This window comes from Alosa pseudoharengus, unplaced genomic scaffold, assembly GCF_046254945.1.
Source record: "Alosa pseudoharengus isolate Yale_2024_CS ecotype anadromous, Long Island Sound unplaced genomic scaffold, YU_APseudo_1.1 YU_APseudo_1.1_scf_16, whole genome shotgun sequence".
NCBI lineage: Eukaryota > Metazoa > Chordata > Actinopteri > Clupeiformes > Clupeidae > Alosa > Alosa pseudoharengus.
The window spans coordinates 7959874-7973474 of record NW_027468630.1 but is presented as its reverse complement, the minus strand read 5'-3'; the positions used below and the strand labels follow the sequence as shown (position 1 = coordinate 7973474).

Here is a 13601-nt window from a genome sequence, read left to right as displayed (position 1 = left end):
GTCACCCAGGTTTTGTGTCCCATCAGTGCGTACAGTATGCCTGCCCTGTAGCGTGGCTGCGTTGATGTGCTGTTTGTTAAAATGATGTGCTGTTCCTGTTGAATTCCGAACAGAGACACTCACTCTCTCGCTCTCGAGGTGTCATCAGTGAACTGTCGTCTGAGGTTACTAGCATTGTGACATCACCTCCGAGTGTGACTCACCGTTTGTCATGAGGGAAGGCCAAGTGAAAGCTGCAAAGTGTAACGGTCAAATTTTACACAATCTAGAGTGTGTGTGTGTGTGTGTGTGTGTGTGTGTGTGTGTGTGTGTGTGTGTGTTTCCAAAAGAGAGGAGCCGGATATGAGCGTGAGTGAAAGCGAGAGACTAAGAGGGGGGGGGGGGGGGTAGTTTTGGAAATCTAGAGGTGTGTGTGTGTGTGTGTGTGTGTGTTTATGTGTGTGTGTGTTTATGTGTGTGTGTGTGTGTGTGTGTGTGTGTGTGTGTGTGTGTGTGTGTAGTTTTGGCAAGGACCCCAGAGCGGTCCTGCCCACACACACAGAACGTTCCCCTTTGCTGCTGGAGCCGGCGATCGTTCGATCGGTGACACGGCCGCGGCCACCCGGGGACACGCCAGCCCACTCTGCTGACGTCGGCGCTTTCCCCTCACACACACACACACACACACACACACACACACACACACACACACACACACACACACACAGATCCAGCGCTGGAATGCCACCAGTGCAGGGCCGGGGGGTGGGGGGGGGGGTGGAGGGAGGGAGAGACAGAGAGAGAGTACTTGAAGGAGGAGGAGTGAAATAGGGAGAGACACAAAAGAGAAAGAGAGGAGGAGGGAGAGAGGAGGAGGGAGAGAGGAGGGGTGAGAGAGGAGGAGGGAGAGAGGATGGGTGAGAGAGGAGGAGGGAGAGAGGAGGAGGAGGGAGAGAGGAGGAGTGAGAGAGGAGGAGGAGTGAGAGAGGAGGAGGGAGGGAGAGAGGAGGAGGGAGAGAGGAGGAGGGAGAGAGGAGGAGTGAGCGCGGAGCACGCGCTTCTGCCATCAGCAGCGGCTTCCTGTCGCTCTGTCTTCCTTGGCAGTAACAGGCGTGTAATTAAAGACATGGAGGCCAATGTGTGCTCTCCCTCAGGCTGTGTGTGTGTGTGTGTGTGTGTGTGTGTGTGTGTGTGTGTGTGTGTGTGTGTGTGTGGACTATGGTGCAGGTGGCTGTGTGTAGATGAGCACATGGACTGTTTGGATTAGTCAGTCAGTCTGGCTGTGTGTGTGTGTGTGTGTGTGTGTGTGATGAGTGATGAAGCCCTGCTCTCTGCTGACAGGCAGAGGAAAGAGTAGCAGCTGCTGGGAGCACAAGTATGGCAGCCCTGTCTGTGTCTATGTGTGAGGTGTGTGTGGGTGTGTGTGTGTGGGAGTGTGTAGGAGGGAGAGGGGGTGGTGGTAGAGCCCCCTGCTTCTGGATCTCTCCAGCGTGGGTGTTCTCACTCTCATACACACATACACACAAACACACACACATGCATACACACACACAAAGACCAACTGGGGGTGTGTGTACTGCCTCAGTGGAGGGTGATGACTGCTAATGACTGCATCTCTGGCGTGACTCAGATAGTGAGCTCCTGAGAGCCCCAAGCTAACGTCATGGTCTGATCAGCCAGCCGGCCGCTAGCTAGCTCCATTCCTCACAGTGACGTTAGCGTCTTCCTATTCTTCCCCCTACAAGTCATGCATAGCATGGGCGCCTAGACCCATGGTCCAGGCCTCCACCTTTAGCCCATATGTTCAACTCCAAACTTTGTGTGACGTGGGTGTGCATGGTGAGACAACTATTTGCTGTTCTTTGAGTGTGTGTGTGTGTGTGTTAAAAGTGAAGAGTCATTCCGCTCGCTCAGCGTTTTATGTGACCGCTGAGCGGCTTTGTTGTCACAGCCGGGCTTTCTGTGTGTATGTGTGTGTGTGAGAGAGTGTGTGTGTGTGTGAGAGAGTGTGTGTGTGTGCGTGTGCATGACTGGCTTTGTTCTGACCAGTGGGCTCTCTACGGGGAGCTGTGTGTGTGTGTGTGTGTGTGTTTGTTGGCCTAATCCAGCCCTCCTCTGTGTGCAGGGTGCTGCTACGGGTCAGAATGCTCTACTACCTGAAACAGGAGGTGATCGGCTCACAGTCACAGCAAGTTCTGGACGGCGTGGAGGCCAGGTGAGCCCACACACACGCACACACACACACCTTTTTAAGACCCTTTCCCCAACCCACACACACACCTTTTTAAGACCCTTTCCCCAGCCCACACACACACACACCTTTTAAGACCCTTTCCCCAACCCACACGCGGACACACACACACACACACACACCTTTTAAGACCCTTTCCCCAGCAGGATTCGGACAAGATTAGATATGACGACGATGTTCAAAACTCATATTGGGCCTTGGTGAAGTAGATGGTGACATTGTTGGTGTCAGGGTAAAATTCTCAAATTGCTCTTGGTTTGTCTAGGCGCTGTTACTATACTAGGGCTGTTTTAAATGATGCAGTTATATTTCAGCATTACATCTTTAATGTAAGTTCAGATGTTTTATACCAATGATGGAAAATTATTATATCAAGCATCCTGTTCAAGAATTAAGCTCCAAGTATTTTTATTTCTGTAAGAAATGTTGAATTTGTTGGGCATGAAATGAGATCCCATTGTGTGTTGCTCCTCCAGGCAGATGAACCATGCTGTCTCAGCACAGAGAAAGTGAAAGCTCGTCACTGCTCCACCTGCTGGTCATTGCTGAATTGCAACCAGTAAATGTTGTGGCCAACAGGGGGAGCATGATGTGTGTTGACTGTTAGTCTTATGAGAGTTTGTGTTTACAGGCTGTTGTGAATCAGGGTTTGATTTGGTGTGGTGTGTGTGTGTGTGTGTGTGTGTGTGTGTGTGTGTGTGTGTGTGTGTGTGTGTGTGTGTGTGTGTGTGTGTGTGTGTGTGTGTGTGTGTGTGTGTGTGTGTGTGTGTGTGTGTGTGTGTGTGTGTGTGTGTGTGTGTGTGTGTGTGTGTGTGTGTGTGTGTGTGTGTGTTCTCCTCACAGTGCAATCCAGATCCGTGTGCCTGATCCGGACAGCGCAGAGCTCCCAGCTCTCTGGTGGGACCAAGACGCCGATAAGTGTCTGCTGCTTGGAGTCTTCAAGCACGGTACGTTATCATAGCGGAGGCTCCAGCCTCACAGCTCCTACACACAGTTGCGTGCGGTTCAGTGCTGGAGATGCATCCCGTCCACTTTACATGGGCTTACGTCATCCGTTGCCGAACTGAATTGTGGGTCCGTTGCGTCGCGTTGCTCCAGTCGCTCGCGTCGAAAAGTTCAACTTTTGCTGTACTGACGGACAATAACAGAAGGCACCAGCCAATCAAATTACGGCTGTACTTAGTAATTTGCATAGCTACCGCAACTGTGTGTTGGAGCCGTCAGAGAATCAGTGCTGTCTATTTTATATAGGCACAGATCTCGTGTGAAAACCCTGTGCAGTCTAAGGGGCCGTTTATACGAGAACGATTGCGAAGGAAGACGACAAAATATTTTATCATAAGTGCCTTTCGTTTACACGGCGACCCCGCCATCGGGGCTTGAAGACGCAAAAATCTGAAGACTCCTTCCAGAGTGTAGAGTTTTGAAGACGACCCGGGTTGCGTCTCGGTCTAAACGGCTAAACCAAAGATCCTTGATTACCTCTCTGGCTAAACTGTCAAATTAGAATGTCTGCGCGTGACGTACCGGGGTTCTATCACACCACCACCCAGCGGTCTGGAATGCATATCCAATCGAATATCACATACTCTTGCGTCTTCATATAAACAAAGATTTCCCCCTGAGAATGCTCGTCTAAACGCGAATAAAAAAATGAAGACGAGACGCCACTTCTGCGTCTTCTCTTTTCATCGTCACCGTATAAACGTAGCCTAAGAATGGTATTTACCTTTGAAGCTAAAAACGTTCCCATTTTAAGAAAAGTACACCCACACAGTAGAGACTAGCTATAAAATACAACAGATAAGGAAATAAAAAGAATAACTAAAGGGAAAAAAAACAAAGAAAAAGGAAATGATGCTTTCCACTTGTTTCCCTTGCTTGTTATCTTTATTTCAGGTCTGTGTAAGTTGTGGATGCCACTTAATCAGCAACAACCACAGAGGCCCATTCTGTGTAATATTGTTGTGTGGCATGTGGGAGAATCAGCAGCTTGCATCAGTGCCCGTCGGCTGAAACCGTGCTTCCCCTCCTTCCTCTAGAAATGAGCGCTCGTCTCCGTTTGACTAAGCTGTAACCTGTGCGGCTGTGTGTTGTGTGTGTGTGTCCCCTCCCCGCCTGCAGGTTATGAGAAGTACAACACCATCCGGGCAGACGCAGCTCTCTGCTTCCTAGAGCGCGTGGGCCGGCCGGACGAGAAGGCTATCGCCGCCGAGCAGAGAGGCAACGACTTCATGGACGGGTAGGACATCTTCATGGACATCTTCACTGCTGTCACAGAGCACCCCCCCCCCCCCCCCCCTCTCTCTCTCTGGGGGTGCCGATAGATAGATGGATAGATACATACATACATACATCTTCACTGCTGTCACAGAGCCCCCCCCCCTCTCTCTCTCTCTGGGGGTGCCGATAGATAGATGGATAGATAGATACATACATACATACATACATACATACATACATAACAAAACTAAATACTAAATATACTATATAAATTAAATGTAAAAAATCCAGTGTGCTTGAGGGTGATCAAGCATGAGACGCTTGTAGTGACAGGGCCTGTAGTTCTGCGTGCATGGTGAGGTGCTCAAGAGAGTGAGTGTCATGGTGAAGGTGCAAAAGTAGTCCAACAGTAGTCCTTTAGTTATGTGTGCATGGTAAGGTGCTCAAGAGAGTGAGTGTCATGGTGAAGGTGCAAAAAGTAGTCCAACATTAGTCCAACAGTGCAATAATAAGGTCTAGAGACCAGCATAAATAATATGGACAAATAGGAGAGTAAAGTATAATGTAGACAAGGTAATATAAAAAACTATGTCAGTGCAAGAACAGGTTGAGGTAATAGGGTTACAGCCATTCAGTATTGTAGCAGTTCCAGAGAGCTTCCGGAAGCGGATAGAATGAACTGGCTGTGATACCACTGGGTGGTCTCATTTTTTGTGATATAAGGGAATTTCAATTATTCATTAAATGAGGTGTTGCACATTATCCACACAAGACCACAGTGCCTTTGACACTCTTTGTTCTTTTATATGGGGGATGTGAAAGAGCTGGTAGCACACTTACTATGCTGTGTTATTGAGAGTACCTGTGTTGATGTACTATGCTGTGTTATTGAGAGTATCTGTGTTGATGTACTATGCTGTGTTATTGAGAGTATCTGTGTTGATGTACTAAGCTGTGTTATTGAGAGTATCTGTGTTGACATGCTATGCTGTGTCTATTGTTTTTGTCATTTTTATTATTGCATATCACATCAGCTTTATAGATCATGTACAAGATTGATGGATGATTTAAGGCTAGTATGCATTTGCCATGCAGAACACATGCCAGTAAAAAGTTGATCTTATTAGTTGCCTCTCCAGATAGTTACAATTAACATATAATAATAATGTACATAAGGTGTATAATGAGTGGAATAGTGATACACAGATGATGTGATTGTGGTTAGTTGGAAGTTGGTTACATTAGCAGTTGCCAAACCTTTTGTGATGACGAAGAACCTCATGTCTTATGTGTTGGATCATGTTGGTTTTGAACGTGTGTGTGTGTGTGTGTGTGTGTGTGTGTGTGTTGGATTATGTTGGTTTTGAACGTGTGTGTGCGCGTGCGTGTGTTGTGTGTGTGTGTGTGCGCGCATGCGTGCGTGTGTGTGTGTGTGCGCGGGCGTCTCGCCCGTCACCTTGAGTGGCTCCTGACGGCCGTGTGCTATCTGTGTGTGTGCAGGGATGTGGATGACCCCGAGTACAAGCCTGCCCCGGCCTTGATGAAGGACGATATGGAGGTGAGGCCAGGGAACAAGGGGGTGGGGGACGCACTGATAAGAGACACACACACACACATTTACAGTACACACTCACACACTGACATATTTACAGTACACTCTCTCTCTCTCTCTCTCTCTCTCACACACACACACACACACATTTACAGTACACTCTCACACACACACACATACATACAGTTAGGGATGTAACGGTATGAAAATCTAACCTCACGGTTATAGTGACCAAAATTATCACGGTTTTCGGTATTATCACGGTATTTTTAAAAGTGTGTTCAATATGTTCAGAAAGCACTGATAGGCCTACACAAGCTGAAATAGTTTCAAAAAGTGTCCCGTTCATGTTTAATTGGCAATGTGCTTATAGCTTAACTTACCCTAACATTACTTGGAGGTTGCTATTACTGTTATTTGGATCCAATGAGTGAGACCAGGCTTGGAATTTCACCATTCTGGGGGCAAGGCCACTTTGCCTTCAGTTGGGCATATTTGGTGGAGGGCACAAAGGCCACATGTTAGGGCACCAAGGCCAAAGTTAACTATACAGTAGTAGGCTATACAAATTATCAAAGTTGTATAGCCTATTCACTGCAGTAGACCTGCATCACTGTATGAAACATTACAAAAACATGAAACATGACATATTACATAGAACTGCAAATCATCTGATCATCTAATATTTACAGATATCTAGGCTATATTTAACATTTATTTTATATTTGGCTTGTTATGAAATCATGTATTGAACAATTTAAGCACAGTTCAGCTTTAAGAAACTCAAATAGCCTAGATGCATGCTTAGCATTTTGTGATCTACTTTCACAAACTCTTAGTCAGCTGTCCTCTGATTTACCGATATCTAGGCGATATTTGTAACATTTATTTTGTATTTGGCCCGTTATGAAATCATGTGGAACAATTTAAACACATTGTAAAACGTAAAGCCCAAATTTGGAGACATCCATGCATGTCGAAATTTACTGCAAATTCAAAACTGGATTACTCTGGAACGGCTGACTGTACAGGGGACTGCTTTACACCTTTGTGTTCGGTACGGTCTGCTGTTTATTCTGATATTCTGATGGTTTGCCATGTGTTAAACGAAAGGTTCGTGAAGTATTGCACCGAGAGGAATGGGTAGGGAGATGGATGCAAAACCTTCAGTAGAATTTATGATTAAATTGAATTATATTATTTACTTTTCTCGCGAACCGTTCACCACAGCAATTCGCGGCTAACATCGTTTAAAAGCTGAGAAAAAGCTCTTTCATGTGATACTTGTGATGTCTGTGTGATGAGTAGGCTACTTCGCGAGTAGTTCAACTGAGAAGAATGGGTGAATTAAGACGCACTTTCTTTCTTGCGCTGTCACTTTCTCCACTGCGTAAAAGACTAAATTAATTTGCGCTGTGAATATTTTGACAGGCCATAGGCTAAATAAAAATCGCTATTAGTAGGACGCAAAGCAGAATATTGAAAGAAGGGCACCAAGGCCACCGTGGCCTGTAAACCTCTGATTTCCAAAGGGCAAGGGGCAACGACGTGGCCGCCGTGAAATTCCTACCCTGAGTGAGACCAAATTAAGTGTTCGAAATAAAACTTTAGGCTACTGTGTTCTTCTGATAACGTGAGTGGAATGGATTTAATGTGGACGCAAACATAAAAAGACGCAGAGTGGCTAAATGATACAGTGCAAGTTTTGCGGTGAAAATGTTCCGCCTTTTAAAATCAGTTGTAGCCTAATCCAAATAGCAGTTAAAACCATCAATTAGACAACAGAATCAGTAGGGTACCAATTTTGCTTCATTGTACCAGGCCTACTGTATGTCAAAAGCAGGCTCGGATTAAGCTGGGAAGGATTAAACACACGGTTTCAACACCGTGGTAATCAACCGTGATAATTATGATATTTCAAAAGAAAATGGTCAACATTTTTATCACGGTTTATCATTATACCGGTAATCGTTACATCCCTACATACAGTACACACATACACACGCTGACTCACACCTATATGTGTTTAAACACATATGTACACACACACACACACACACACACCCAGACACACATGCACACTAACACACATGCACACACACAGACTAAGTAGCTGCAGAATCCAGTGCATCCAGGGCACGGGACGTCTCCTGCCTACAGGTCGCTCTGCGGCGTGGCTTTTATCAGTATAGCATGCAAAGCCCTGCACGCTGCCAGACATAATCCCGTCTTAGCTGAGCCCAGAGCCCCAGGTCTGTGCAGGGAGTAGGTGTCTCTGGGAGAAGGGACTCTGTCTGAGTAAGCTGTACCAGAGGGGGCAGGGGGTTGTGCTCAAGCTGTGGTCAGCACAGTGACGTAATCATTCTTCTTCCCACAGGATGATGCCTCCTCTCCTGGAGACCTGGTCATCACAGACACAGGTGGAGGTAAGTTACTGGTTGTTATTGTCTTTGACTTTCTCTCTATGTCTCTCTCTCTCTCTCATGCCTTGGTTTAGTCTTAACTAAATCGAGTTAAGACTAAGAGTTAAGTTTTTTTTTATATATGTTTTTGGAATTTGTATTCAACCAAATCATATAGTTCTGAGTGTGAACTCATAAAACTGTGATGTTATGTGGTTGTACTCTGGATAAGGGTAACTTCACTCGGAGATAATCGATTTGCTGTATGTGTGTGGTGTGTGTGTGCTGTGTGTGTGTGTGTGTGTGTGTGTGTGTGTGTGTGTGTGTGTGTGTGTGTGTGCGCGTGTGTTTGTGCGCGTGTGTGTGTGCGTGTGCGTGTGTGTGTGGTGTGTGTGTGCGTGCGTTCTCCCTCAGAAGGCAGCTCGGCCCCGGAGGGCGGGAGCACGGGCGCATACTGGCCGTCGTCCTCAGCCCTGACGGCCCGTCTGCGGCGCCTCATCACGGCCTCGCAGCGCTTCACCAAGAGCCGCCAGATCCTGCACATCCACCAGAGCCAGCAGTCCGTGATGCCCACGCCGCTGTGCCCGCTGCCCGCCACACTCAACGACACACTCACCTTCAACCCCAAGATGGCCGCCAAGATCGAGAGGCAGCAGAGGTAGGCATGTCACGGTCCTCTGCACAGGCCTGGTGTTGAGCTGCACTGGCCTGGTGTTGAGCTGCACAGGCCTGGTGTTGAGCTGCACTGGCCTGGTGTTGAGCTGCACAGGCCTGGTGTTGAGCTGCACTGGCCTGGTGTTGAGCTGCACTGGCCTGGTCTTGAGCTGCACTGGCCTGCAGCAGCAGCATCAGGACCGTGGCTTAAATCCACAGGCTACTCCAACAGTGATGGATAATGGTTACATATGTGCTTGGGTGAATGACATAGGAAATATGGGCGATTGGAAACGGGAGGATTGTCTTAAACTAGGACGAAGCATAAAAAGAGTCCACCGAGGCATAGGTTTTGGATATTGAAGTGAACTCATTCTGTTTTTAGAAGCTCAAAATCACACTGTCTGATCAACAATTTAATAGTCAGTTTGAAGGGATGAGGCTTTGGCATTTTAAAACTGACAAGCTATAATTAGCCTATGTGTCAACCAATTCAGTTGTTTAGAACAACAGAAGAAGTATCTTTATTCCTAGTTCTAGAAGTGTTTTGGCAGCAATTTTGCCATCTTGCATTGCAATCTTGTTGACACATTTAGTCTACAGGGATTGTTTGGTAGTTAGCATCTGTCTGACTGCCCAATTAGCGCCATGCTTTTATCTCTCTCTGCAACAGTGTGCAGCTGCTGCTGTATCCATCAGAGTACATCCAGGTTCGAATGCTCTGCTAAGTTCATCTTGCAACAGCGCTGTCTGTTTCAGAGTAACATAGCGGAAAACATACAGCTCCGGAAACAATTAAGAGACCACTGCACATTTTTTTATGTCGTCCTACGGCTGCTGAGTGACATTCGAGTGAGTTGACGGGTCATATTCAAAATTAAGAGACCACTGAAAATTTGAATATGACCGTCAACTCATTTGAATGTCACTCAGCAGCCGTAGGACGAGCAACTGTAGGATGACACCAGAAAAATGTGCTGTGGTTTCTTAATTCTTTCCAGAGCTGTAGGTCACATTTCAAGGTTTTGCCATTCCACATTCCCCGCCAAACTCTTGCTTTTGTCTGAGCCAAGTTTTATTAGGCTGCATATAACATAGTCTACACAAGTTTGCCGGCAAGTCACTGTTGTCCAAGTGTTCCTCTTACCTGCCCATATATTCGTCATCCTAGGTGGACCAGGCGAGAAGAGGCCGACTTCTACCGCGTGGTGTCCACGTTCGGCGTGGTGTTTGACCCGGACCTGGGCCGCTTCGACTGGACCAAGTTCCGGGCCATGGCGCGCCTGCACAAGAAGACGGACGAGAGCCTGCAGAAGTACCTGTGCGCCTTCACCACCATGTGCCGCAGAGTGTGCCGGCTACCGCCCAAAGAAGGAGGTAAAGATCTTACACAAACACATACACACACACACACACACACACACAAACTTAGAAACACACATTTGCTGGCCTGTAGCATCTCAAGTCATCATTTCATACACTTCCTACATTTGTTTCCGCAAAGCTCAGTATATTCTGTCTTTGCTTTCTGGACCTTCTGCTCCTAACTCCATCATCTGATGGAGGTGAGCTAATTGGGGGACAGGGAGGGGGGTTGAAACGTGAGCTGCCCGCTCCTGCTGGTCTTGGGGATTAGACCATGATAGTCAGAGCTCCGGGGTGCCTGTGGTGCAGGGTTCAGGAGAGGACACAGTACTTGGACAGGTCAGAACTTTGGCAGCACTCAGGGATCTATTTTCACTGCACCTCACACAGAGAACATGTTATGGACTGTATGTTCTGCTCCTGACTATTCCTGCTCATCTGGTCTGTGAAAACCCACAAGTCAGGTTTGTCAACCCCCCCCCACCCCCCCATGAAAAAAATGAAATAATGTATGATGAAACTGTAAAACATTTAGTCAAAACACCATGTACAATGTACCTGTAGCCCTGAATCTCCCCTATCTGAGCAAGAAGCTGGCCGGGGTTCCTCAGTCACTTTATAATGAAAATATTGATGTCATGAGCAGTGACATAGCACGACTAAAATCTCGAAGAAGACCAGTAGTATTCACTAGGTCTATAACTAGCTAACACTAAAAAAAACACCATGTCCTTATTCAAGTTCACCTGCTGCTGTGAGTGACCCTGCCGCACCACCGCTGTCTGATAAAGAGAGCGGCCTGGTTGCTTTTTCTGTCATCTGACAAAGTAACAGATCAATTGCCATTATTAGTGAGAAAACGATTGGAAACAATGTTTTGCATTCATGTTCTATTTCCAGCACGTCAAGCCCATAGAAATGCATTTGTGTTTACTGACAACCTCGTGCCATTTACATTCATTTAGCAAACATTTATAGCATTGCTGGTTAAAAGCATGCATTTCCTTTCCATTGTCATAGTACACAAATCTGCTAGCGCGATATAGCTGAACTAGCTGGTATTTGGTTGATTCCAACGTCCATTTAATAACATATAGCACTGTCAACTAAATGTTTTCTGGCATTTCTATGCCTTGAACTAGCGCATAATATTGTGACTAAGGCCTACACTTTGTTTCTTGAAATAGCTTCTGATCTCACTTTCTTTTGTTGCCCGACATCCTCGAATCGACAGCCAAGCAAAGATTATAGAGCTAAGATCTTTGCAGCCAAGTGTGCCAAAAACTTCTAATTGACAGCATAGGCTACAGGGAACTAAGCCAATCAAAAAACAGACCTGTCTCAAAGACGTATTTTTTGGTTGACGGTACTGAAGTGGGAAATTATTTAACCTTTTGTGTACCGCATGAGGTGCGTTTTCCCCCCCGTTTCAACCTGTATAATGGTGGGGACATTTCAGCCATTATTTGATATTGGTGTGGACACGTCCTTCAGACCCCACGCAAATCTACGCCCATGGACCAACTCGGTGAAAACAGCCATCAATGTGTTCGAAACTATAGTGGTTTTATGACAATCAATTCATCTAGATAATTCAGATCTTGCATGCATCTGGTGCACGGGTGGTCACGAGCAGTAACTAGGGATTAAAGCACTGCATTTTGCTTTACCTTTACCTAACTAGGGATTAAAGCACTGCATTTTGCTTTACCTTTACCTAACTAGGGATTAAAGCACTGCGTTTTGCTTTACCTTTACCTAACTAGGGATTAAAGCACTGCATTTTGCTTTACCTTTACCTAACTAGGGATTAAAGCACTGCATTTTGCTTTACCTTTACCTAACTAGGGATTAAAGCACTGCATTTTGCTTTACCTTTACCTAACTAGGGATTAAAGCACTGCATTTTGCTTTTGAAGCGCCTTGTCTTTTCATTGAGCACTCTCAGCAGCCAGAATGTGTTAATTATCACTTCTCTCTCCGTGTGTCTCTCAGACGCAGTGGACCCATCTCTGTCCATCCAGCCCATCACGGAGGAGAGGGCGTCACGCACGCTGTACCGTGTGGAGCTGCTGCGTCAGGTGCGCGAGCAGGTGCTGCGTCACATGCTGCTGTACGAGAGGCTGGCGCTGTGCCAGCCGGGCCCGGACCTGCCCGTGTGGTGGGAGACGGGCCTGCACGACCGCGACCTGCTGCTGGGCGCCGCCAAGCACGGCGTCAGCCGCACCGACTACCACATCCTGCGCGACCCCGAGCTCTCCTTCATGGCTGCCCAGCGCAACTACAGCCAGAACAAGGGCCAGCTGGCGCCGCCGCCGGGTCAGTCGGCCGCCCACTCGCACGCCCTCGCCCAGGCCCAGGCGCACACGCGCACCCCGCCGCCGCTGCTGCCCGCACACTACCTGGCCGCGGCTCCTGCTGCCGCTCTTGCCGCCGCCACGGCACCGTCACCCCTGGCGGCCTCGGTCTCGCAGAGACCTGAAGATGGCGCCCTCGCGGTGAAGGAGGAGGAGCAGGAGATGGGCTTGGACGCCGGGGGGGAGGAGGAGGAGGAGGAGGAGGCCCGGTCGAGGGCGTCCGCGTCTGCCGCGCCGGACGAGAAGTGGGCTCTCTCTGCGGTTCCCCTCGCGGGCCCCCCGACGCCCGGCACCGGGCAGGAGCAAACGGACGTGAAGCCCGTCATTGTGAAAGGGGAGGAGAGTGAGAAGCGCATGGTGGCTGCCCGCACCAAGCCGCTGACGCCCAACCCGGCCGGACGCAAGCAGAAGAAGTCCAAGAAGAAGGAGCGCAGTAGCGCTGGCGCCGCCGCTCGGCGGCCGTCGGGCTCCGACTCCGACTCTTCCTCCAGCTCTTCATCACGTTCATCCTCCTCTTCCTCCTCCTCGTCCTCCTCGTCCTCACACTCAGGCTCCAGCTCATCTTCCTCCTCGTCCTCTTGCTCCTCAGGATCCTCCTCCTCATCATCCTCATCCTCATCTTCCTCAGAGGACAGTGGCAGCGAGGCAGAGGACGGACAGAAGAACGGTAAGTCCAGACTTTCCAGTCCAGACTTTCCAGTCCAGCCCAGTCCAGTCCAGTCTAGTCCAGCCCAGTCTAGTCCAGCCCAGTCCAGCCCAGTCTAGTCCAGTCCAGTCTAGTCCAGTCCAGCCCAGTCTAGTCCAGGCCAGTCTAGTCC

General features: G+C 48.2%; 1 protein-coding gene across 11 annotated transcripts in view; it reads left to right on the top strand.

The window, feature by feature from the left end:
* chd9 (chromodomain helicase DNA binding protein 9) overlaps positions 1 to 13601 on the top strand; it is a 102383-nt gene that overhangs the window by 77971 nt on the left and 10811 nt on the right. For all 11 annotated transcript variants that reach the window (XM_076286936.1, XM_076286935.1, XM_076286946.1 and 8 more), the window contains 8 exons: positions 2105 to 2194; positions 3074 to 3177; positions 4355 to 4472; positions 5954 to 6011; positions 8383 to 8431; positions 8822 to 9065; positions 10233 to 10438; positions 12422 to 13450. In XM_076286936.1, the coding sequence (XP_076143051.1) occupies positions 2105 to 2194; positions 3074 to 3177; positions 4355 to 4472; positions 5954 to 6011; positions 8383 to 8431; positions 8822 to 9065; positions 10233 to 10438; positions 12422 to 13450 (1898 nt within the window). The remainder of the gene's footprint in view (positions 1 to 2104; positions 2195 to 3073; positions 3178 to 4354; positions 4473 to 5953; positions 6012 to 8382; positions 8432 to 8821; positions 9066 to 10232; positions 10439 to 12421; positions 13451 to 13601) is intronic.